General features: G+C 36.6%; 1 protein-coding gene across 2 annotated transcripts in view; it reads left to right on the top strand.

The window, feature by feature from the left end:
• Positions 1-25738, top strand: part of ARL15 (ADP ribosylation factor like GTPase 15) — a 379383-nt gene that overhangs the window by 139721 nt on the left and 213924 nt on the right. For both annotated transcript variants that reach the window (XM_064480591.1, XM_010977777.3), the window contains exon 3: positions 7378-7437. In XM_064480591.1, the coding sequence (XP_064336661.1) occupies positions 7378-7437 (60 nt within the window). The remainder of the gene's footprint in view (positions 1-7377; positions 7438-25738) is intronic.

Genomic DNA, 25738 nt, shown 5'->3' with positions numbered 1-25738 from the left:
CAACAGTTTCAGAAGAGTGTTGGGGTAGAAACTAACATGAAACATGAGAGGGCGGTGGGCAAGCAGGAAATGAGGTATAGACTGTCCTTTTCACTCCTTGGCCCCTTGGCTAAGATTGCACATAGATTCCTCTCTTAAGAAGGTAGTCTGAAACTGAGAAAGCAGTGGCAAGGGAGTTTAGTTTTGCAAGGGAAGGTGCCACATGAGCATGCTAGTGGACAGGCATGTAAGGGTGGTGATCAGGGGAGAAGGAAACATCAAAGACATTAAGTAGAGGGCAGGGAGTGCAAGAATGAGTAAAGACTTCTGATTCTGGTCAAGACAGAGGAGCTAAAACTGGCTTAACCTCCCATCTGATATAACAACAACAACAACAACAACAACAACAACAACAACAACAACAATAAAACCAGACAAAATATATGAAATGGTTTTCAAGAAATTGAATATCAAGCATCAAGGGTTAGTCATCCCTGAGAGATGAGAAACAAATGAGTTGAGCCCCACAGTCGCCTCAGCTTACTGCCTAGAGAGCATTCCCAGGCCAAGGCACAGGTCCAGGGGGAACCAAAGTGGAGCTCAGTGGACTCCTTGCATTGGGGAGATGGAGCTGAGAGTTGGCGAGATTCGTGCAGTTCCAGAGGAGAGAGAGCTGGACAGAGAGAAAACCCTAGAGATCTGAACAGGGTCTGCATTGTATCCATCAAAGCATTCAGTGTCTGCACATGAGGAAACTATTCAAAACTAGGGAAGTGACCATAGGTTGGAAAACATATACGGTCTTTTGGAGAGGAAAATTAACATGCAAAACTATGCTTTAGTTTTGAATTGAAAACTGGAAAAGAACATGCAAAAATAACAATGGGCTTTCTTAGTATGGTTGAATTATGTGTGAAATTTTATTCTCTTATTTCTCTATTTTATAATGTTTTGATTATATCAATCCAATTAAGAATGAAATATTTGTTGGAAGAGTTTGGAACAGTTGAAAAGGTAATATACCTTGAGAATTGGTTTCTTAAAGTGGAAACATATCACAAGAAAGGTATGTCCATCCAATTCAGCAAGGCAAGAATGCCTGCTTTTTCTTCAGAAGTAAAGGGAATTCAAACTTTATTGGATTGTTAACTTCAGCAATCTTTTACTTTGACATAATTTTTAAAAGATACTTAAATTGTCAAAACTCAAAGGGCCAAGAAAATCCTGCAAAGAGCAGGTCCTGCTGGTAGAGAAAAAAAATTGAGTAGCTTACACATTGGTCTAGAAACAAAAGTGAACTTTGTCCAGAGTGAATTCCTTGACTGTATCTGCACAAAGAATTTGTTGATAAAAGGGGTTGTTAACCTGTAGATTACACAACATTCTCTATTTTTCTTTTTAAACCAGAGGAATGGAATCTAAAAGTTTAGGATAATATATTGATGTAACATGGAGAATAACCTAGAGAAAATGGAACACTTGGAATTGAAAAAGGTTGAAAATCTCTTCTCGGGATATGTATTATTATACTTGAAAATTTGTCAAGCTGCATGTCATTTAGTTAAAATAGAAAACAATTATGATAATTTGTAAGAAATACAGGAAAAGTTCATGAAAATGTGACCAAGATGTTTTAATAACTTTAGTACTAGCTGCATATGTGTTAAAAGAAATGAGTTAAAAAGTTAAATTTTGGTATCTGCTGAAGGGTTGTGTTTTATAAACGCTGGTAGATTAAATTTCCTTTTATGATGTTGAAATCATATTTAGAAGAATTTCACTAGACCGTTATCCAAACATCACAAAACTACCATGGCGTAAATCGTATCCTTGGTCCAAGTCATGGCCACCAGATCGATGGAATGTCTTTCTCTTAAGCCCATTGTTAGAGTGACCCAGGAACTTCGGAAGCGCACACCAAGCACCTGTGTACCTGTGTGCAGACTTGTTTGTGTGTTGTCAGTGGTGGGGGAGGTTGGAGGATGGCCTGTAGGTCCAAGCAAAATACTCATGTGTTCCACACAATGAATAAAAATAGACTAACCTCCCTCTCAAACCTAATTTTGTTACTATTCCAGTAATTCTTTCCCTGAATAAAAAATTTCAAATCCATCTCCCTTGTATCACAGGCTTTGTTGGATTTGAGGACTAAAAGACAAAAACTGAAAGTCTATGCAAACAATTATTTCCCCAAAGAGTTACTAAGTCATATATTTATTAAAATTTGTGGGGTTAAATCTTAGGGGAGGTTTCAGTCTTACTAATGTAGCTTAAATAGGCCAGGAAAAAATGACTATGTAACTTAGGCCTTAGCCATCAGATTGTTTGAATGGAGTCGGGAGACCTATTCATGAGGCCTTCAGCCAAATATTCGAGGCCATTGACAATTGACTTAGTTGTTACTGTTACTTCCTCCTCCTGGTTAAATATAAATAATGGACCCCTAATGTTAGAGGAAACTTTAAGAAGCTAATCTAGTCCACTTATTTTGCAGATGAGGGATTCAAGGTCTGGAAAAAATAAGTGGCTAGTGAGTCTAAGAGGTGTGGCTAGGACTTCTAGGTGTGTCCTTGTCACTTCAGCACACTGACTCCCTGTGAAGAGCACCAGAGGATGCTTATTTTTTCAAAGAAGCAACAGAGTGAGCACACTGTTATGGCTGAGTCAGTTGGACATTTTCCCTCTGCTCCTGAGTTCTTGGCTTTATTAATAATATCTGTAAAAAAGTACTCTCCTAACTCATACTATTATTTTTATTCCATTTATTCCATTAATAAGGCAATGTAGTATAGACCTGAGAACACTTAGGTTGGTTCTTTGGAATGTTTATACATAGGAGGGAAAATAAACTGATGGGTTTACTAGGCAAGTGTGTATTTTTCCAATCTGCTCCTCTAGTGTTTAGGTTCAAAACTGGACAAAATAGTGTAAGCTCTCAGCTGGTTGGTATACGGAGGAAGGACTATAGTGTGGAGCTCTGGTGGACTCTGGTGATGAGACCTGAGTTCAAGTTTAAATATAGCACTTAGTCCTTTGGGCCAAGCACTTAACCTTTCTAGACTTGACTTTCTTCCTGGAACGGTAGTTACAGACCCTTAAGGATTGTCATGACAGGTAAATTCAGAAATACAGTCGTCCCTTGGAATCTTAGGGGAATTTGGTTCCATGACTACCCCCCCGCCAGCGGATGTCAAAATTCCATCATGCTTTATGTAAAAATATAGTATTTGCATGTAACCTATACACATCCTCCTGTATGCTTCACATCATCTCTAGATTACAGATAATACCTAATAGAATGTAAATACAATGTCAGTGGTGGCCTCTGCACAGCAAATTCGAGTTTTGCTTCTTGGAATTTCTGGAAATTTTTTCCCAAATATTTTCAATCTGCAGTTGGTTAAATCTATGGATGCAGAACTCTCAGATATGGAGGGCTGACTATAAATATAAACCCTTAGCATAGATCTTTAAACACGTATTGAGATCCTAGTATGACCTAGCAATGGCATACAAGATACACTATACACTGTTTCTCCATTTTGAATCCTTGCAGTCTAGCCAATATGTAAAACATAAAACAAATAAACCAATATGTAATTAGCCCTATGAAAGTCACGTGGGAGAAATACTGAGTGCTAGAAGCACATGGATCCTATTTCAGGACAACCAGAGAAAGCTTGCCGGACAAAGTGAAGTTAAAACACCACCTGAAGGCTGAAGAGTTTGCCAGAAGGGTAAAGAACACACACTTCTGGAGCAGTATGTGCAAAGGCCCTCAGATGGAAGGAACATCTCTTGTTTTAGGAACTGAAGGATATAAAGGAGAGGGAGATGGTACAGAATAAGCCTAACAAAGGAAAGAAATACTAGACTATGTAGGGCCTTTTTAGGTGTTTCCAAATATATCATGAGGAGTGAGAAGCTATCAGACCCTTTTGACTGGGGGAGTGATGTGAACAGGAGTGCATTTCAGGAGGATCACTTATGCTCAGGTGGTGAGGTGATGGAGGAGGCAGGTGCAGAGTTTAGTTAGGAGGTTCTTGGAATTGTTGAGGTGGTGGTGGTGGTGGGGCTTGACCATTGTTGTGCTGTGAGGATGGAGAGAAGTAGGTGTGTTGGAGAACTGCTGAGCAGATGAATAGGCTTTGGTGATTGGTTGATTGATTGACTGAGAAGGAAAGAAGTGTTAAAGAAGACCACAAATATTTAGTCTATAGAAGTCCTCAATAAATGTTTGTTGTTAATTGCTACCTCAGCAACTCTTATTTTTACTACTGCTTTCAGAGTATATCTGATCTTGAGGACACACATGATTTTGATTGGGAGAAAGCTTCCAGTGGTCATTCGATGACCATCAGTATTCTGGATTTTTAGTTTTATTTATTTAAAAAAAAAAAACTTTACAGCACTGAATGTGCTGTAAAGATGAGGGATCTGAGGGACAGAGGAATTAAGTAACTTGCTTAAAATCAGACAGTTACTAATGGTAGAGCCAGAATTTGAACCCAGACATTCTTGCTTTAGAGCCCAGGCAAGCCAGTGGCTTTTATTCCTCAAAGCAACCCTTTGAGAAAGGAATTTGGATGGATTGACCTTAGTAACACTACCAAATAGTAACTTCCCTTTTTGACCTCATCCAACTCAATGCAAAGGAATAAGATATAGCTGATCTGATAGTTGCCCTTCTTGATTGCCCTTCTGGTGAACTGAAAATGTGTCTTTAAATTTTAATTCTTTTTAATCCTTTCAAACATTTGCAGTGACTGAAATAGGGAAATACTCTCTTACATCAATAGTACATTCTCTTATTTGCTGAACTGATAGTCTAGGCTTCGCCCTCCAAACATTAATTACCACAGCTATATTGTAAAAATAATACAAACAGCAGAATGGAGGACTGTATATACCTTTGCAGTATAAATCTAGCCACATGTGTTCTGTGTGCAAAGAAAACATTTATGAGTATTCTGCAGAAACATTTATATGCCTATAAATAACTTTGCTAGGTTACTTTACTTAGAGTGAACATGTGAGGACATTTTTGTAGTCTATTTATTACGGAGTCTGTGCAAGGATTAAAGATGGTAACCGTTATATAATCTGCCTTGTGGATTAATAAATTACAAAAGTTGTATTTTGCATATGGGTGTGGCTATTTCCGGAAGGCTATTAATTCCCTCTGGGTGCCTGCATATTGTCAGCTTTCAAGAATCAAAGCAGATTAAACACTGCTGGTATGCTCCATAACTGTTTCTTTTTCGAAGCTGGGGTCTGTCCCATTTCTCTGGAAAATTCATCCTTGGGTTGTCCTGAACATAATCACTGAAAGACTGTTCAGCACATGCATAGGGTTTTCATTTTAAACATTTCACAATCATTGCCTTTTAATCCGTATTAAGCGCCCCTGTGAGGTAGGTATATACATTCAAGCATCCAAGTCTCCTGTAGGAAGATTTCAGTGCTAGCAGGAGTATTGTGATTGGCACTGAGTTTCCTTGATTTCCCAGAGGCCAGACACCTGGAGAGGCTTTCTTGCAGGCTCAGGTATGTGCCTGTTTTTCAGTCACAGGGAGCCACCTCCTGCTCCTCCTGCTTTACTAAGATTCAGTGACTGCATGTACCGTTAACCAAAATGCTATACTGACTCTGTCAGTCTGCATTAAACCCACGCAGGAAGGGTATGTTTTGGAAGATTCTTAGAGAGCCCGATGAACATTTACATTCTGTACAACAAACTTCAAGTGTTTATACTTTCATCACTCCTACAAAGGTACTTTTCACTCAGTGGTAACATTTACAGCTCCAACTAAGTACTTTGATTAATAAACAAGCACCAGAATTTCTGTCCTATGAATCTGTAATATATTCAGGCAGAAGATATACATTATCTCGTCCTTATAACAACTTTGTGACGTAGATACATACTATCATACCCACTTTACAGAGGGTGAAACCCAAAGGTGATAGGTTGCCCAGTCACAGAGCTTATTAAAACCTAGTTCTTTCCGACTCCAAAGTCACTCTTTAACCATTACATGGTATTCACTTTCTTAATTAGAAGGTAATATATAGAATCTTAAAGTTCTAGGACAGTATACAACAAAGGAATAGTAATAATAGGGTGGAATATAATAAGGCACCTATTGACTTGCTATTTTATAAAGTAAAGCAAAAACCATGTAAATGAATTGTTCTTATACACATTGTACTTAACATCTTTTTACCTTTCTAGGCACTCATCATATCTTCAAATGAAAGATTTGTATGTTTTCCCTTTTATTCTGTTGGTAATCTTGAAAAGAGGACTGTACCTTATTTATCTTGTATTGAATAATGCTTAAAATTTTAAATTGATTGGGTGCTCAGAAATTACTGAATAAATTTTTTAAAATTAGTAGGGCTTTTAACTTAAAAAGAAGTACATGTATGTGCAAAAAATTCAAATGACAAAAGAATCTCTCTCTTGTTTTGACCTCCAGATACCCAGTTCTCCCAACAGTCATTATGTGTTCTAGTTTCTTGTGGATCTTTTCAGAAATATTTAGTGTATATATTGGTTTGTGTGTCTATGTAAAGTTAAATGCACAGTCACATATGTTAGAACTGAATTGATTGACTTAGACGATGATAATTATGTCCTAAATACAGAGTTAATCATAACGCTGCACTCTAAATATACTTTTATAATAGAAGTCATTTATTACATGCATTATAAAATGTATAGATAATTATGATTATACTTTTAAGAAAAAAATTATGTATGACTTTAACCATGTCCTTAAAAGAAAATGGTAACAAATACTATGTAATTCCAGTATGAGATGGTTATAATTCAGATACCTTAGTCTCTATGCTGAGTTATATGTGAAGGAAAATTAACTTTAGGAATTAGACACAAAGGTCCTGGTAGATTTAATATTTTCTTTAAGTTTTCTTGATACTTCCGAGTGTCTTTCTCACAACTGATAAAATTTACAAGTGACATTATATATTAAAAAGTGAGGTAATATTTTGAAGAAAAGGGTTTTATTTTGCTATAACATACAACTAGGTTTTGCTTAGTGGTAGAAGATAATATTGGATTATCAATTTATCTCAAAAATTATGTTTCTGGTGTGAATATGAGCTATAGAAAGTAAACATGAGCTTTTTTAATCTGCCTTAAAAAATGATTTGAGCATCTTACACATTTTTTATTTTTCTTCTTTTTTTCTTTTGCAGGGTGAAGGTATTAGGTTTATTTGGTTTTTCAGTGAAGGTACTGGGGATTGAACCCAGGACCTTGTGTATGCTAAGCATGCACTTTACTACCAAGCTATACCCTCCCTCCTTGAGCATCTTACACATTTTTAAAAGTTAAGTTGCTAATTCTTTGTTTTTGTTTTCTAATTTTAGGTTTTAGTATAAAAGCAGTGCCATTCCAGAATGCCATCTTGAATGTAAAAGAACTTGGAGGTATATCATTTAAAATTATTTCTATGACTGGCTTTAACTTTTACTAAGCTCATATTACTGTGTTACATATAATTAAGACATAACGATGACGTATTATTCTAGAACATGATTCAGTTTTACCTTTTTTCTTGATAACACTTCCTAGAAATATTTCCCTCTCTATATGTTTTAAAGGTTGTTGAAGAGTTCTAAGTAATATAAACGTTGCTTTCTTTTGTGTGAATTAAAGAACTACACTATTGGTGCCATTTCATACACTATATTCTTTCGGTTTTACTTGTTGAGTGAATTTTAGTCTTAGTGAAAAATATGAAGAGAGTTTTCATATAATCTTAGAAAAATAAGCTATATATTATGCAGGGCAAAGAACTGTATTTTAGAGCAGTTTGTAGTCATACTGAAGGTTTTCTTATATTAGATTTTTTCAGAATGCGTTTGTTCCTATAATCTTTGCCAATGGGCTCTTTGCTGGGCAAGCACATTTATTGGATAGGCTGCTCCCCATACTATACATCACTCTGTCCTTACATTCTCTGTCTGGGATTTTTTTTTTTTTATTGTGTTTTATGTCAGTAACCCATGTAACCCATGTAAATAGGTTAACAAAGAATTCAGTCAATTCACTGAACCTACTCAAGTCTCTAATGGCCCAGGAAAATAGTGAGTGCTCTGGAGTGCAGTGTAATATTGGTGAGTTTAATGACTTAGAAGAAAGTTCTCATCTATCTCTTTAATCGCTTTGTGATATTGCCCTCAACCTGCCCCCCCCCCTTTTTTTTGTAAAAAGCTCATTCTGTGACCTATTTTTAGACTGATGAAATGGGAACACAAAACTTATGCCATTCTAATAGTGTTTGATCCCTTCTAATTTTTCTCTAAGAATGTATTAGCTGATCTTTTCAGGTGCGTGTTTTAAAGAGCTGTACGTAGGACGAACATACTTCTGTCAGTCTGTTTTATAGCCACCTTTGACTTTTATATGATTAATATTTAAAATCAACCATGACTGATAAATTCTGGTTTTCCTTTGACATTTGGTTTTGTCGTTTTGACTACAAAAATTATAAAACATGAATGTTCTTGTAATAGAATAACTTTTCTATGCAAGAATTTTAAGACAGTTCTTTTAGGTCGAGTATTTTAGTATTACTTTGTGGCTTCTGTTGACTCTTTGCTTCTCTATTAAAATCAGAGGACATAGAGTAAGAATCCATGGAATCAAAATGAGTGGTTTGAGAATTCTGTTGTTTTAAAATATGATAATTAGTAAGTCTATTATTACTAGGCTAGATGCAGAATTCTTTTTGAATACCGTCCAGGTGTATGAAGCTGTTGATTAATTGGTAAAATGTTTATTATTGATGTTTAATTGGATGATATAAGTAATAAATGATTAATGAATGTATCTGGACAATTAGGAAAAGTGAATACATCAAGGAATTTATTATAATCTTGACTCTGTGCCATTGAAATTCAGTACAATTCAAAAGATCAAATTAGAGGACAGGAATGTTTAAGGTAGGAAGCTGTCTGTTCCCAAACAAGGTTTAATTTTGCTGAAAGAACTGTGTGTGCTCTGACAGTTGCTGAAATGTAAATAGGTTAACAAAGAATTCGGTCAGTTCAGGAAATTACAATGAAGAAGATACGATAGAGTTTGGTAGTAATGCTTTAGTTTGTTCCTGCTTGGTGATGAGGTTGAGAGATGTAAGTAAAAGATGGAGCTTCAAGGATTGGAATCAGTATATTAGGTGAAGTGCAATCCTTGATTTTTCACTCACTAATTCCTTTATTCAAATATTTTTTGAAGACCTACTCTGTGTGGAGTGGGACTGAGCATTAGGTCACATCTCAGCCAAGAATGTGTGAAAAGCAGGCTAACACATGTAGAGAGTGTAGCTTTCCTAGGATTTAGAGTAAATCTTATATACCAAGAGGCTCATCCTAACAAAAAGTATGTGGCATTTAGGGAGAATTATGACCTCCTAAAATCAAATGGTTTGAGAGGAGGTTGCTTGACCCAAAGATTTTTAAGTTCAAGAGGAAAGAATTAAGTGTCTTAAGTTCAATATATGCAGATACGAAACCATTATTCACCAATAGAGATATATTCAGAAGACAGGTGAGTCAGAGTTCAATCAGATTGTCAATCCAGGGGAAAATTCTGAAATCAAGGGAGAAACTCAAGAAATTAGGTGTAAAGATAGGCAGATACTAAGAGCCCAAATGGCACTGAAGTGCAGAATTCTCAGGAAGTTCTGCACATCCTATGGTTAATTCAGGAGATTGGCATGACCCCTGTTCCTTCCCACTAATTCCTTCCTCTGCTCTTTCAAGATATTTCCAAGGCTCTCCATCACCCACTTCCCAACCTTAAGTTCAATTTCTCACTTCTTCAAAATAGGAAGAGGCATGACCTTGTGTTCCTTATCAAGTAAGAAGAAATGGCACAGGATGAAATAACAATGACTAATGGAGTTAAATTAAATGAAAGTCACTTTTGGTAGATCTTAACAGGCTTAATGTCTCTGCACACACACTGATAGATGCTTGTGTGTGTATATGTGTATCCTGCATAATTTATATGTTATATATATGTACATAATTCTGTGTTCTTATCAGTCTTCTCTTTTAATGAGTTTTCCTTACAACTTCCACTTAAAAATTCCTATAAATCTCATTCACATCAATTTTTCTCATATGGTCTTTTCCTACTGTTCATGCAGTCACTCTAGTGCAATTTTATGTATGTCAAGCAGGATTTTAGGAGCTGGGAATAAAAGAGATTTAGAACACATCTTGTCTTCAAGGGACTCATGGTTCAGTGATGGAGACCTTCATGAAAACAAATATTTGATGTTAATGAAATTTTTGAAAATAATGAAATTAAGTGGGGGTAAATATAAGATAAGGGATGACACAAAGATAGACCTAGTCCAGCCTGGTGGTATGATGGGTGAGTCCTGTCTCACTCTTTTGAGAATGTCTTGCTCTCCTCAGCTTACCTGTCATACCCATCAGGCTGTACCAATTATACTTACGTAAATTGGAACTCTGAAATTTCTTCTGTCTTCTCTTCCCGCACATTCTCATTTAATCTTTGCAATTTGATGCCCAGAGAATAGATGCTATTGTTATCTCACAGATAGTGAGACACAGGACACCTAGATGCTTAGACATTAAGTGACTTGATCAAAGTTATTTGGAAAAGGAGGTGTAGGAGTCAAATCTGAGCACTTACACTCAACCAGTGTACTCAATACAGAAAGCACTGTACCCAGTGTCTGGTACAGAGAGCGCCCATATGTTGTCTGCTGCTTCTTTTATTATTATTATATGAACAATTTAAAGTCTTCTTTGCTGGTATCATTCTCACTGTATTGATAAAACATAAACACCTTACCCTGCTCAAAACTTCTAGGACTTTCTAATTATTGTAGCAGCTTTTATCATTTGTTTTATCTCTTTATTTAGAGGTCTTTCAAGTCAAACTCTTATTCTTGTGGTTCTGACTCTAGTGCTGAAGTCATGCTTTCCTCTTCTGATTTCTTCAAGACTGCCTTCTGAAGCAAAGTCTTACCTTATTCTAGGTAGTTCCTCAGACTTTTAGGATCTTCCATCAACATGTCATTTTCATATTCTTTTATCCTTTTGATTCATTCAGTCAGCAGATATTTACTGAGTACATATTATGTATTCAGGCTGAATTCTAGAATATGATGGAGGTAGCAGTGTCAAAGCAGGCATAGTCCCTGCGTTAGACAAGCTAACAGACAAGAGAAAACTCTAAATGTGTCCTTCTCTCCTTGATTAAAGCCAAATATTATTTCTTATAGGCCTAAAACACATTTGTAAGTTAATCCCTTCCATTCTTTTTTTTTTTAATGAGGGGGAAGTAATTAGGTTTATTTATTTGTATTTGGAGGAGGTACTGGGGATTGAACCCAGGAACTCGTGCATGCTAAGCACACACTCTACCACTGAGCTCTAACTGCCCCCCCCATCCCTTCCATGCTTGAAGGGATTTTTTTTCATACCATCCAGCTAGGCTGAGTGTTCTGATCCCTCTGGAGGACATTCTGTAGTAATGCTCAGGGAACTTTTTTCCTGTATGGTTTTTTCATTTGGGGAGCTTTTTTTTTTTTTTTTTTAACTAATCTCAAGCCTTTCTCTTTAAGCTTTAATTAATTACTCTGCTTGTCTCGCTCTATTATTTTTATTTTTCTGGATGTTGTGCAAGACACCAAGCAGGATCCTGGGTAGACAGATAAATTAATCTCTCAAAGGATTTTCCTTCCTCCTAGTGACTTGTTTCAAAGCCCAGATACTCTGTATGATTCCAGGCAAGTCTACTCCCCTATATCTCTATTTCTTTATCTGTAAAATGTAGTAATAATATTTCCTACAGCATATAATCCCTGTGAGGACTTAGATTAGTTAATGTGGGTCAAGTACTTGGACACTGCCTGACCTATAGCTAACACTTCTGGAAGATTTACTTTTAATTATAATTATACCCTTACTCCCTCACACCCCAAAAAAACACCTTTTGATAAAGTCCCGTTTCCCCAAGGTCTCTGAGGATAACACAAATCACATGTTGAATGCATTTTCTTTTTGTGGTCACACCTCTCTGCCTTCTAGACAAGGTGATTTTTTCTTTCATTGTATACCTGTTTAAACTGAAAAGGCCCTGGAAGGAACCTCACTGGAGTGTTGATAGTGAATGTTTTTATCCCTTTCTACCATATCGCCTTTCCTTCTGTTTTCGTATTCCACCTGAAAAATCTCTTCTGTCTGTCACAGTGCCTCTTAATTGCTTTCATTCTGTTTGGCTTATGTATTTTAACCACATTACTAGGGAAGTGAAGCATCTGGCGTTTAACTGAGTTGGAAGCAGTGGTCACACTGCAGTGACATCACAGCTCTGATAATTTTTCATCTTAGAAATTTCCAGTTCTTAAATCTGTGAACAGACTTCTATGCGCTCATAGGTGGTCTTCTCATGATTTTGAAATTTCATGTACCAATTGATAGAATCCAGAGAGGAAAATTTTCATTTCTTAACATGTGTAATTTGTTACCACTTATCAATAAGGAACCAGACATCATCATGTTCCCTTTTCTTTCTCTGACTGAATTCTGGAATCTTGGTTGGTTGTGCCAAATGACTTGTTTTCTTTCCTTAATATTCTAATGAGTTATGTCTGAGTTGTTTCCCCACCCCCTATCCTGGCCCCCACCCCCATCCAGTATACTCTTTAGCAGTCTTGTCTTCCCAGTTGACTTTGGAAAAGGCAAAGAAACGCTACAAAGCAGTTAGCTGCCCTTTCCGCTTCAGTTTTCATTGCTGCTAGTTGTCAATCAAAAGGAAAGTTCATGAGGATTTTTGTTTGCACTTTATTTTCTCCTCTAAGGAGAAGACAACTTTTCTTGTTCAGAAGGTGGTGAGAGTAGTATGGAAAGTGCAGGTTGTGTTCATTTACCCATTTACTTCAGCCCATGCAATAGTGATTGAATGGTTTTTGAGGATTGTCAGCTAAGCCATTTTTTAAAGGTTGCTTCTTTCAGCAGCCAAGCTGTTATATGAAACAGATGTTGACTCTGTCCTGGTTCTTTGTTTGCCTGGAGGAATACGCCTCCTCATAGTGAAAGGTGCTGTTTCTTTGTATCCTGCTAGTTATCTTCGGCTTCCATTAATCTGTCCAGGTTATTTGCATTTCTTAATTTCTCCAGAAACTGTACAGGGCAAACTACTTAACAGACAACCCAGGGGGCACTGCTGCCCGCTTCTTTTAATTTCTGCTTTTTGTACCCAGGCCATTTAATGTCTTTCACCAAAATAAAACTTTCTTCCTTCAGAATCTTTTAGTAAAACTTATTTTGGAGGGAAGAATAGCCCTTTAATTTTTATCTGATGCGATCTCACAATCCTGTGTACATTATTATTTCCTCTAAATCCCCACTACCACCTCCTATTGAAAAATTAATACAACTAAATACCTATTAGTTTAACGTACCCACTAGCTCTGAAGATCATGCTATAAGAGGAGGAATCAAGACAACATAAACCAATAAATTGGTTGTGTATTAGGAAAAGAATCAGCACAGGCAGACGGACTTGGAAAGGTTATTACGACCACATGGCTTTAAGGGACAAGTGGAGTTTGTAGGTTCTTTGCTGTGTAGGAGAAAGAAACTTGCCATTTAAAAACTGAGACATCTCCAGACATAGATATCTGTGAGAGAGAAGGCAAGAAATTGTGACCCTGGCAAAGGAACATGACAGCACAGAGTGATGAGGGCCCAAGTATGGCCAGGTCCGCAGGCTACCTTCGGACCGTGCTGTAATCTCAATCACAGTCAGCTCCATACAAGTAAATGTGCGTGTTCTGTATGTGCTGTATAATTATAAGGAGGAAATGTGGTTCAGCAAGAAGAGTGTAGCCTTAATGCACTCTGTCCCCCTCTGCATTTGAATTTCTTGTTGTTGTTTTCTTATCTGTAAAATGTAAGTTTGAATAAATCATCACTGCTTATTTCCCAAGGGATTGGGCTGGAAAAGAAAAGTTAAATTGCCTAAAGCCCCTCAAGAGAGATGCTTTAAGAATAGACAGTGGTATTCCCACTAATTCTCTTTTTATAGTTGTGGATCCAGTGTGATATGTCATATTGAGTGATCAAAACTTCTTGCTATAGTATTGTTTCCTTATCTAGGAAAAGAAGCAGACCTTTATGGAATGGAAACAGCCAGTTAACTCCTGGCTCCCTGAGCTGTGTACTTTCTCGCTTAGGCTTAGGCTCTACTAGGGGAAATGATATTGGTATAAAGCCAAGTCACTTGGATGTGAGTTAAAAGGCCACAGCTATCTGAATTGGTTGAACAGGATCCCAGGGTGGTGGTGTTCAAGCGTTTTTTACACTTGCTAAGGGAAAATGGAGCCAAACAGTCAGCAGAGCCAAATAAATGAATCTAGGGGCCCAGAAGTCTGTTACTGGCTGATGTAGACCTGACCTTAATTTTTGTTTTCTTCTGGAGAAGTGCCCTAGGAAATTTTTTTGAAATCTGTCTTCCCAGTCATAGTTTAGCATAGTGCTTAACAATTTGCTTCTTCTCAGACTCTACGTATATATATCGAATGTTCTAGAAACTAGTTTCCTGGCCTTTTAAACCTCTCACACACTGCCCTCTGCCCTCCGCCTTGGCAGTAGGGATCTCACGTGCCTCTGAGGTTGCTGCTTCACCGCTGTTTCCTCCTTAGGGGCAATCAGGTCATGTCCTGTCTTCTAGCTCTACCAAACTTCCTCACAGAACATTTGTGTTGGGTTCTTAGCTTAACTTCTTATCCCTCGCAGGGGAATAGGTATTTCTGTTTCTCCCAGGGATTGCCATAATAGCAACTAATTTTCATTGTGTATTTGGTTTCACTGTGATATTGCAGCAACAGCACTGGAAGTCAGGAGACCAGTATTTTCCTCTAACAAAACAAGCCAGGGGACATTGGGCAAGGCATTGAACTTTTCCATCGCTCCCTTCTTTTTTAGCAGCTGAAGATGCTGATAACTGTTCTTTTTGGTATAACACAACTAGTTTATTTTTTATATAACTACTTATAGTGTCTACTTCGCTTCAGCCTCTGGGAATCATAGAGCCAGTCACTAACAACTGTGCAGGACTATAAATTATTTTCTCTATTTTCCTTTAACCCTGACTTTGTCAATTATTTTTATTTTTTGTACAGTAGGTATTTTAATAAATCTCAGTTTTTGTTTTGTGTATGTAGTGTGAGGCAGACCATACATCCATGAAATAACAAATAACTAATACAAACTTAACAAAGTTGCTGTCACTGTGTTCTTTACTTTGAGAAACATTACAGTCTGATATGGGAAGTACTGTAACAGGACTGAGTACAAGATGCAACTAGGATCATATAGAAAGGACAAAGAAGGCATCACAGAAAGACAGTCTAGGAAAAGGAACAAATGAAATGAAAGTCATGAAAGTGACAGTGGGCTTGGTATATAGTCTTGTCCATAATAAACCAAGCCCACTGTCACCTCCTTGACTTTTGTCCCATCTGTTCCTAGGCTTTTTCCTCTGTTATGTTATCTTTATCCTTTCTATATGATCCTAATTGCATCTTACACTCAATATTTTTACAGTATTTACCAAATTTATAAAGTTATGAAGAACTGAAAAGCACACTGTAATCTTAAGGGTTTGTTGTAGTATAAAATATATCCATAGTTCTAAACTAGAAGGAAATTTGCTAAAGTATGCCCCAGGATGCTAAAGTAATGGTAGATCCTTCAAAGGCAAAATGTGTTGTTGTTGTTTAATTCATTTCAGTGAAAAGTTAACGGATACTAACTATATGCTGAGCCTTGAGGATTCACTTTCTGTCTTGCACGTGCGCGCACACACACACAAACACACACAAACTCTTCTGAGCCCATTTCTTTGGCTACTTTGAGGGACAGTGATGTTGACCATAACAATTATGGAAGTTCTCATAAAAATTAAGTAGCTTACTAGATTTCTGTAATTGGAATGGCAGCTTGACAGTGGTTGAAGAGATAATATGTTTGTAACTATTCATCACTTACTAGACTGGATTGATTCTCTGACACATGCTGGAGCCAAACAAAATAGAACTGGTAGGATTTGTTTTTGAAGTGTCACAAATTTGTTCCTTTTAATTTTTTAAGGTCCGAAGTATTGTCGAAAGGCTCTGTTGAAGATGCTTGATTATTTTAATTTTGGAATTCACTGGTGTTTATGGCATTGTTGTGAGAGGTAATAATGTGACGAATTTAACCTCGTATGAAGTTAATTTTTTTTTAACACGAGTATGGGAAACTTTTATGATTGAAAATTGAAGGTTGATTTTTTTTTTTTGCAACTAGGTCTATTCTCCCTCCCTTGCCAAAATCTCATGAAATGACAAAAAACAAGCAATAATAAATTGAATCTATAACAAAGATAGACTTAAATCTGTAATAAAGAAAGGAAAGCAAGACAAAGCTTGAGGTACAGACAATGGAAACATGAAATAGAAGGGGAATTCATCAGGATTATTAATCAGGGACCTTATCAAAGTTATTAATTGAGGCTTTACATTTGGAGCCATGCCTTTATTTTTCTTTTCTTCTTGTGTTAGGTAGTGGATAGCAGCTGTGTTTACCCACAACTAAATACTTGAGTGTGGGTGCTAGACTCAGAGAGGCGGGGCAGTGCCCCAGTGATGTACTGAATGCCAGGTGGGTTAGAAAGCCCACACACAAGGGAGACAAGCCACTTGTCTGTCCCTGTTAATCACTGGAAACAGGCAATGGTAAACAAAACGGCTGGCAAACAGATTTTCAGAGGATAAGCATATAATCATGACATACCACAGTATGAGGAAAACCAACACCACGAAAGAAAGACACCCAGTCAAAAGTCAGAAGAAAAAAATTTCCAAGGACCTAGAGGTTATAGAGTGGTCAGAAGAAGACATCCAGAGGGATGGAAGGTTTTGTATTCATGAAAAAGAACATAGTTTAGAATTTTGGAAACCAAAATGTGACTAAAAATTTTTAAATGAAAACGTCAGTTGACGTTAGATGTAACTTAGTGAAACTAAGGATTGAGGAAGGGAATTTCTCCAGAATGCCTGCAGAAAGGAGTACTTTGGAAGTCTGAAAGAAAATTTAAGAGAAATAGGAAATAGTTACAGAAGTTCTAACATCCCTCTATGAAGAGCTCTAAAAGGAGAGTAAAGAAAAACTAGAGAGAATAAAATAATCAAAGAAATAATAGAAAAAGAGCCTCAAATATGAAAAAGAATACTGAGATTTAGTGAATCTTCTGAGTGCCAAGAAAAGTCCGTATCTAGACATGATGTGAATATCAGTTGGTGAATGGATAAACCAGTTGTGGTATATCCATACAATGAAGTAGTATTTAGCAATAAAAAAAAAGTGAACTGTTGGCACATGCCACAACATAGATGAAATCTCAAAGTAATTGTGCAGAGTGAAAGAAGCCGGACACAATGGAGCATGTAGAGTAGTATTCCCATACTGGAATAAATTTATATCCTATTTATATAAGGTTCTAGAAAATGTGAACCAATATTTAGTGACAGAAAATATCTCAGTGATTCCCTGAGGGATAGAGACAGGAGGCAAGGGGAGGGGTGGAATGGAGGGATTAAAAGGGTCATGAGAAAAATTTGGGGGGTGATGGATGCACTTATTATCTCGATTGTGGTGATGGTTTCACAGATACACACGTTATGTCAAAATTTATCAAATTGTATCCTTTAAATATGTGCACTTTATCCTATGTGATTTATACCACAGTAAGACTTAATATTAAAAATATTTTATACCCCTAGAAATTGAAAGATACTCTTTCAATCATCTCAGGTTGAAAGTCATGGAAGTATGTTTTGTGGAGGACTTAGTGCCCTTTTCTTGAACTGCTTTCCAGTAAAGAGTTATTTTAAATAGGCTACATTAATGTTCATGGTTTAAAAAAAGATAAATGTAATTGGGAAAAGACTCAGAAAGAAAAATATCAATTTCTGGATAATCATATATAGCTGCATTGTTAAGATTAAATATATAAGTACTTAAAACTGTAAAATCAAAATGTTATCAAATCCATCAATTTAATGTGTAGATTTTTAAAATCTCAATGCTAATAAGACAGATTGATTTGTCTGTGCTCAGCAGCCCTCAATTAATGAAAGAAATATGTATGACAGATTCATTATACAAAGAATGAGAGATTCCTCAGAATAAACCAGTTGTGGTTCATTCCATAGAGATGCTCAAAACCATAGTTATAAAATATTCTCTTCCCAATCCTAACAGTTATATTTCTGAAAAATATTTGTGTTAGTGAATCTGAAATTGGCAACATGCAGGTCTTAGAGAAAGTTGGAGGTTGAAGGGAAAAACCAATAATAATAACACTAAGGTGAACTAATGTATTAGAAAGCATCTGATTCCAAACCACATTAGAATAATTAGTATTTTTAAAATATATTTTGTGTGTGTGTGAAATACCTTTTTTTGGTTCAGGAATCTTCACTGCTTTAACGTATCTTGAGCCAATTTTAGGCTCTCCAGATTGCACCTCTGGTTAAAATTTCTTAACCTGACCTTATTTTGGCATAAATAGTTGTGTATTTTTTCATTTGTATTTCCCCTTGTTTCATTTCTGCAAGTCTCGACAAAATGCCTGGTTGAGATTGATAAGGCATGTTTATCTATAATAATCCGCACATAATATGGTAAGCTGGTAGAACGTAACATATTTTTTCTCTCTGTACTTTGCTGCCAGTGATCCCAAGTTCTTTGGTGTGGGAGCCACCACTGCCGCATTCTTATTCTTTAAGGTGATGACATTTTTTAAATTTGAGATACATAAATATAAACCCCTTTATCTCAAAACCATCGTTTGTGGTACAGTCAGAGCTGGTGATGGGCTTACCGTATTATTAAACAGTTCACACTTCAGAGCTTAGAGGCTGAGTGCTAATCTTTTCTTGTCTCAGTTTTCTTTCTTTTTCTTCCAAAGTCCTCTACATAGATGTCAGTATGAATACTTTTTTTCCTCTTACTAATTAGATTAAATCTCAGTAAGTGAGGATGGACCTAATATTAGCTGGGAAGATAAAAATGCAGAAGAGACTTCTTGGGAACTTAGTTGTCAGATAAATGTGGATTTTTAAGGTAGATAATCATTAGATAGATGCATTTATATTTTTTAAATGTGGGCTTTGCTGCTGTTACTCCTTTATATAAAGTTGTCTATTTTTGCAAAATTTATCAAATTGTGGGGCATGGTCTTTTCTTAAGCAGATGAAAATCTGTTTAAATGGTAATGTGTTAAGATCTAGAATGATTATACCTTAAATCTAGAATCCAGAAAATTACCTAAAGATTTTAGCTGTATCTCTGAACAGATTTAAAATTTCCTAGTCACTTTAGAATCTAGATGTGTCCGTAAAAAAAATCTTGAGAGGCTCAGGCTGTGAAACACTGAAAACATTCAATTCTGCAGTGTTCTTAGATCTGAGTGAGAAAGATTACAGGCAGCAACAGCTGAAATTTAAGAATTGAAATGTCGATTACTCCTCATTCTCCAAAACTGGTAAATATAGATTGGTTTTCTAACAGTTCCTTCAAAAGTTTGTTTTCTCTTTCTGAGTTTATCATGTGTGTTACTTATCATGAAGCTTAGTTAAACTCTTGTTACCGATTTGGATGAGGACTCAAAAAAAGAAAAAAATCAAATGAATCCACTGGGGGATTCAGGTGTACCAGGAATCATATTGTGACCCAACTGTACCAGGAATCATCTTGTGGCTAAAAGAGCAATACTGTACACGAGAACCTTTTTATTCGGTGAAGTTATTTTCTTTATTTCGTCAGGTCTTTGAAAGGGCCTGTGTATGCAAGGGAGCTGAGAGGGAAGACCCCAAATCAGCCCCATACTTCTACCAAAAATGAAGGAATAACAATTCAGGGCGAAATACATGAGAACAGCAAATACTTCAGATAAATTCCAGATACCGAGGCAGAAACCTCTTGTGTTCTACATATTTAATTGTCAGTCTTTGCCAGGGCTCATGTGTTTTTATTTGTTTGTTTCAAGCAACTTTGTCTCCTCTTTTTAAGGTTAAATGTTTTGTCCTAATCCTGTCCTAGGCAGGCTCCATGTTTTGATGCTTTGAGCTTCAGAACTTCTCCTTCACAGCAGTCTTTTTTTGTTTCAGGTATTAAACATCTTCTTGACCTCTATCTACATAGGACCCTAACTCTTCCCTAGTCCGATTACTTCATGGAACTAAAACAACACACAGCTTTCTGCTTGGCTGAACCTTCCCACCCTATGTCTTTTCTCTCCTTCAGGTTTCTGAATTTTGTTTCTCTTCAGGTCAGTGGAGAAAAAAGGAAAAAACAACATCAAAGAAACTATATATGTCACTTTCCCTTAATTTTTTTTCTTTTTGTATTCTGTTCTGTGAGAGGTTACAATATAATTGTTTGGGGACTCTGTTCCAGCTAATTCTGTCCTTCTCTAATCAGCTCAATTTGAGGCTAAATGTATTAAAATATAACACATATATACATATATATATATATTTTATGCATTGGAGAGTGAGGGTGTGATCTTAACAAGCCTTGAAAGTTTTTCTCTACCAAAGCTTTTGTCAGAGACTAATGGTCAATCTTCCCATTTAATCTTTAAGAGCCAATTTAATAAAGTAAGACCGTTTGAAAACAAAATTATATAATATGGTCTTCCTCTTAGGCGATAAAAGGAAAATCATTTTACATTGCCTTATATAGGAAGCATTGAGTACTACCCAGATTTAAAGGATTTAAATAGTTTACTTCAGTTTGATTATTTGCATGTGGTATACCATTACAAAGAATTCTTTAGTGAAGTGGTACTGGGCAGTTTGATATGACTTTGATATCACCATGACACCTCAGCATGATTATCATCTTTGGATACTGTCCTTTTGCAAAAATCAGTAGGATGTTCATCATCTGTTATTTAAAATATTACTGAGAGCTTGCTGTTTCAAGACGTATAATTGAACTCTGCTTTAAGAAAACCCTATGTATAAAAATACAGATTTATACATTAGTAGGTTTTATTGAGTCATTTGTAGTATTATAAAAGAATTATTGGTTTTGTAAAAGGTTTCACTCCAAATTTTCTTTAAGTATTGAAGTCCCAAATATATTTTAAGTTACTTGATTTTGCTAAGTATTATCAAGACCATTTCTAAGATATAAATTGATTCCAAAATTATATTTCATAAGTCTTAGTCTGTGCAGTGTTCTACTTATTTCCTTGTTCTCCTTTTCTTTAAAAAGTATCCTCTCTTGAAAGGATGCTAGTCCATTTTACTTGGTTTCAGAAATCCCTGAAATCCACCAACATGCAACTTTCATATACAACTTTAACTTCAAGTTAAATTGCTTTGGGAAAATTAAAGACTGTTATGAAATTAAAATCTTATATACTCCTTTGTTCATCATCTGGGACAAAATGTCTCTGAAAGAGGACAAGAGAGCAAAGAAATGAGTACAAGATAAGGAAATCTAGTAAGTACATAGACACTTTTGAGATAAAGCTCTTATTCTTTCATATCTTTATATCTTATACCTTGATAACTGTCCTAATCTCATCTTGATTTTTGTTAATTAGAGAAGCTAATTAAGAGAATTGTTAATCTTGATTGACAGTATGCCTATTAACGTTTGTATTTTTTGTGCTATTGGTTTTCAAAGTTTTGTCTCTCTATTTTTCGTGGACTCTTCTCTCAAATAGGCTGGGCTGGGGTACCATTTTAAAGGGAAATCAACCAAGAACTGGGAAAAATTAGTGGCTTGCCAGGTGATACCCTAGAAGTGTAAAGCCCCACAGACTCTCAGGATCATGTCTTCCTTGCTTCGAGTCTCTCCCTGGGAAACTTGTCCAGGGAGTTCAATGGGGCAGATCACCAGAGAAGGACACAAGGGGGCAAGTACAGGACAGCCATGTGCATCCTTTGGCCCATGTGCTGACCATATGAAACCTGCTTTGGGACTGGAAAATGCCTGACATGGCTAACCTAGAATATACCACTTTGCCAGTTCCTGGCACCATCCGTGTTTTTGATGTGCAATAGGTGCTGTTGCACTGTTTGAACGTTGTTGCAGCTTGCTGACCTAGGGGAGCCTGAAGCAAAAAAAAAAAAAAGTTATCTGCTGCAGTTCTAAATCAAGTTTTAAAACAACAAAACAGTTTAATATCTGTAGCTGGAAGGGAACTGTTTGGAGCTATGTAACTGGCAGGCAGGAGTGGAGCGCCTGAAGAAGAGATGATTCTTGGACCAGTTTTGGACACAAACTGCACTAAACTAAAAGAAACCCAGGCAGACTCTTCTGTCTGGCTTCCCAGTAAAGTCAGAGGGGACAGTCCTGGCAGTACTATGGATTTGTATGCTGGGAGAGATATAAACAGCAAAACTCTCAGTCCTGTGGCTATAAAAAGAAATATTTTTTTATGATGTATTCGTTGTTTAAGAGCAGACTGTGAGTTTTGTTTAATGTTTATGCCTGCGCAGCTCAAAACCCAGAATTCTATCTGCTTGACTGCTTAAGCTCTTTCAGATGTTTTTATTGTGTAACATTTTTCTCCAGATTCTTCTTTTAATGTATGTGTTTTTTTTTTTCTCACAATCTGTTAGAAGATCAGTTTTTGTGAATCTTGACACTGTGATGCTATTTCATGGTTTTAATTTGAATGTGAGTTGTTGCAGCTGGAAGCATATGATTAATGGCACAGACTTGTTTGTTGCAAAAACAGATGATATTTTACATGCATTGGAAATTTGACTTGCTTACATTGTGCTGGACATAAAGTCACATTTTAATTCACTTTTGACTTCTGCCTGTAATTTGAATTACTCTTAAATACATAGGTGTGTATCTCTGGTGATGTAAATTGCTACTGAAGGTATATAAAAGGGTGGTTTGAAAAATTGCATAGTAAATATATGTTGTCCATGAGTTGATTGGCCAAGGTTTTTGGTGGGGGGGGGGTTGTTTGTTTTTCCTGGGAAAATTGTTTTAAATCAGTGAGTCTGGGAATAAGCATAAAAAAGAGGAGAAGGGTATGATTATAGAGTTTAGAAATTCATTCCTTTGGTTGCCTATGTATTTTTATCACTTAAATTTCATCCACACGACAGAATGATGCTCTTGGTCTCCCCTTCCCTGCTGGCGTGTCGGAGAGAGTTTGACCTCATGAGACATGGGGGTCTCTTACACATGACCTGCCATCACTGTGGGTTATGGGCACATTGGCTGCAACGGCCCTGGCCAGCCTTCTCAAGAGCAATGTCAAAAGAGTTGTGTACGCAATTTCCTTCAGAAATGAGTCTTGCAAATGATTTGAGGCCTGTTACGGCATTCTCCCTTCCAGCTTTCATCTCATAAAACAACATGAAACCATACTTGTTAAATCAGGTGTCACTTAGTCAAACTTGTTACACCAAATAGGGATTGGCTCTTTTCAAATCCCCGAGGTATGGCTATAGAGTCTCAAATTGAGGACTTCCACGGCTAGAAAGTCTGTGTTTCAGAAAGCATGCTTATATGCCCTACTTGAAGAGTTTCAGTTACTACCATTAATTATGATTTACTAAAATCTAACTTTCTGATTCTTTGCACAGTGGACCCAGTTCAGCTTTGTGGAACCAAACTCAACAAATATGTCCTCCCTATGCAGTAATTCAGGAGCATGAAGCTGGCTGTCATACACTCTAAAAGATCATTTCTAAGCTAAATATCTTTCGTGTCTTTAACTGTTTACCATGTTAGATGGTCTCCAGGTCCATTATCATCCTGGTATTATTCTTCTGGACAAGTTTTAAATTGTGGACGGTCCCTTGTAAAACATGTATACAGAGGCGCCATGCTCGCGATACGGTCTGACCAGTGACACTCTCATCTCTCTCCCGTTGGGCACCATATTTCTCTCAAAGCCACCAAAACCCACCACAGCACCCCCATTGTCTCATATTGAATATGCTGTCAAAACACCCAGCTGTTTTAAGTCAGGTCTCTTCTGTTTTTAATGCAGTCAGTCGACTTAATAAGTCAACTTTTTTCTTAATTCCAAGTTCCAGACATTACTTATATCTCTATTAAATTTCACTGTGTAAGCACTGGCTCATTGTTCCAACATGTCAAGAACTTTTTCTTTTTTATTCTGTCATCCAATATATTAGCAATTTCTTTCAGCTTTGTACCATCTGTAAATCTTGAAATGATACCTTCAAAGATTTTATTCAATTAAAATTTATAAACATGTATCAAATTGTCTGCTCTGTGCCAGTCTCTTGCTCCCTGCAAGGGATAACAGGATGACTAGAATGTAATCATTCCTTCAGGGAGCTCACAAGCTATAGGGAGTAATAGACATGCAATTATCTAACTATAATGTAGTGTGATAATTGCTATAATGGAGTTACGTGTAAAGTACTGTGAGAACCAAGGTTGGTTGCAAATCATAGAAGACCCAACCCCTTCCATGTTGGCGCAGATCCATGAATTTTGGGGTGTGGCTGTTAAATCACTTATGATGCTGCCTAACTACTATCATTGAATTTACTTTCCTCTTTCTTTCTTGACCAAGGATACAACAAGAGACTTGTTAAATATTTTGTTGAGATGGTTTCATACTATGGTATTCCCAAAATGTACCAACCTGGCAAGCCAGCCCAAAAGGAACTGAGGAGTATTTTGAAAGGCTTATTTTTAGTGATGCCATAATGATTCACCGTGATCCCATTTTTAAAGCTGGTGTTCTATTTGCCTATCTCCAATCTTCTGGTAACTTCCCCATTCTCCATCATTGCATAGCAATGCTTGGAGTAGTTTCGTGATCATATCTGGGTTTTTCTGCTATCTTGGTATGTAATCTGTCTGGATCTGGAGACTTGAATTAACTTAAAGATGCTTGATGTACCCTTTCCTGTCTTCACATTTGCCTTTCTCTTGAGTCTTTTCAGATTGAAAATCATTCTTTTTCTACCCTTTGTTTTTGTTTGGTTTTTTGCTTGTCTGTTATTTAATATTTTTGCAAGTATGAATTCATTTTAGCCTTTAATCGTCTTTCCCCTTCTCATAGTTTCATCCTTCCTTTATCTTCCTCTTTAAGATGACTGATCATGGACGGTTTTTCTCCTCTTCCTCCTCCAACTGTTAAATTGAAATCCTAAAGTCTAGCATAATTGACTATTTTCTGGTATTATGATCTCTAGGATAACATATCAGCCATTTCTTCTTTGATGGTCACAGCTAAGTCCAAAGACGTGAATTCATTGTTCTTGCATCTTTTTTTATTGCCAACTGAATAAGGTAAAAATTTATCATAACTGAGGACTTTATAGCAGCCATGTGTTTAATGGCACCTGGCTCTGATAGCATGACTGATAATAGGAACATACTTGCTACCAAGACTGGACAAGTATTTGGAGATGAACAGTGCTTGTATGGTACTGCCAACATTTGCCATTCTGTCTCTCCTAGGGATTCTAACCTACTCCTTTCTTACTGACTCATTTTCCCCAGTACATTTGTCAGTGCTAATTCAATCTGATTTGTGGATAATCTGGACTCTTTAATATGGTGTGACAATTTCTTAATATGGTGTGACAATTTCTAATGATTAATAGTAAAATAATTTAACTCTGTTTCTCTGTCCTTGGTAGACATTTCCTGTATCTATGTTGTC

The sequence above is a fragment of the Camelus dromedarius genome, chromosome 3 (assembly GCF_036321535.1).
Source record: "Camelus dromedarius isolate mCamDro1 chromosome 3, mCamDro1.pat, whole genome shotgun sequence".
NCBI lineage: Eukaryota > Metazoa > Chordata > Mammalia > Artiodactyla > Camelidae > Camelus > Camelus dromedarius.
Note: the sequence above shows the minus strand (reverse complement) of the source record. Positions and strands in the feature narration are given on the sequence as shown.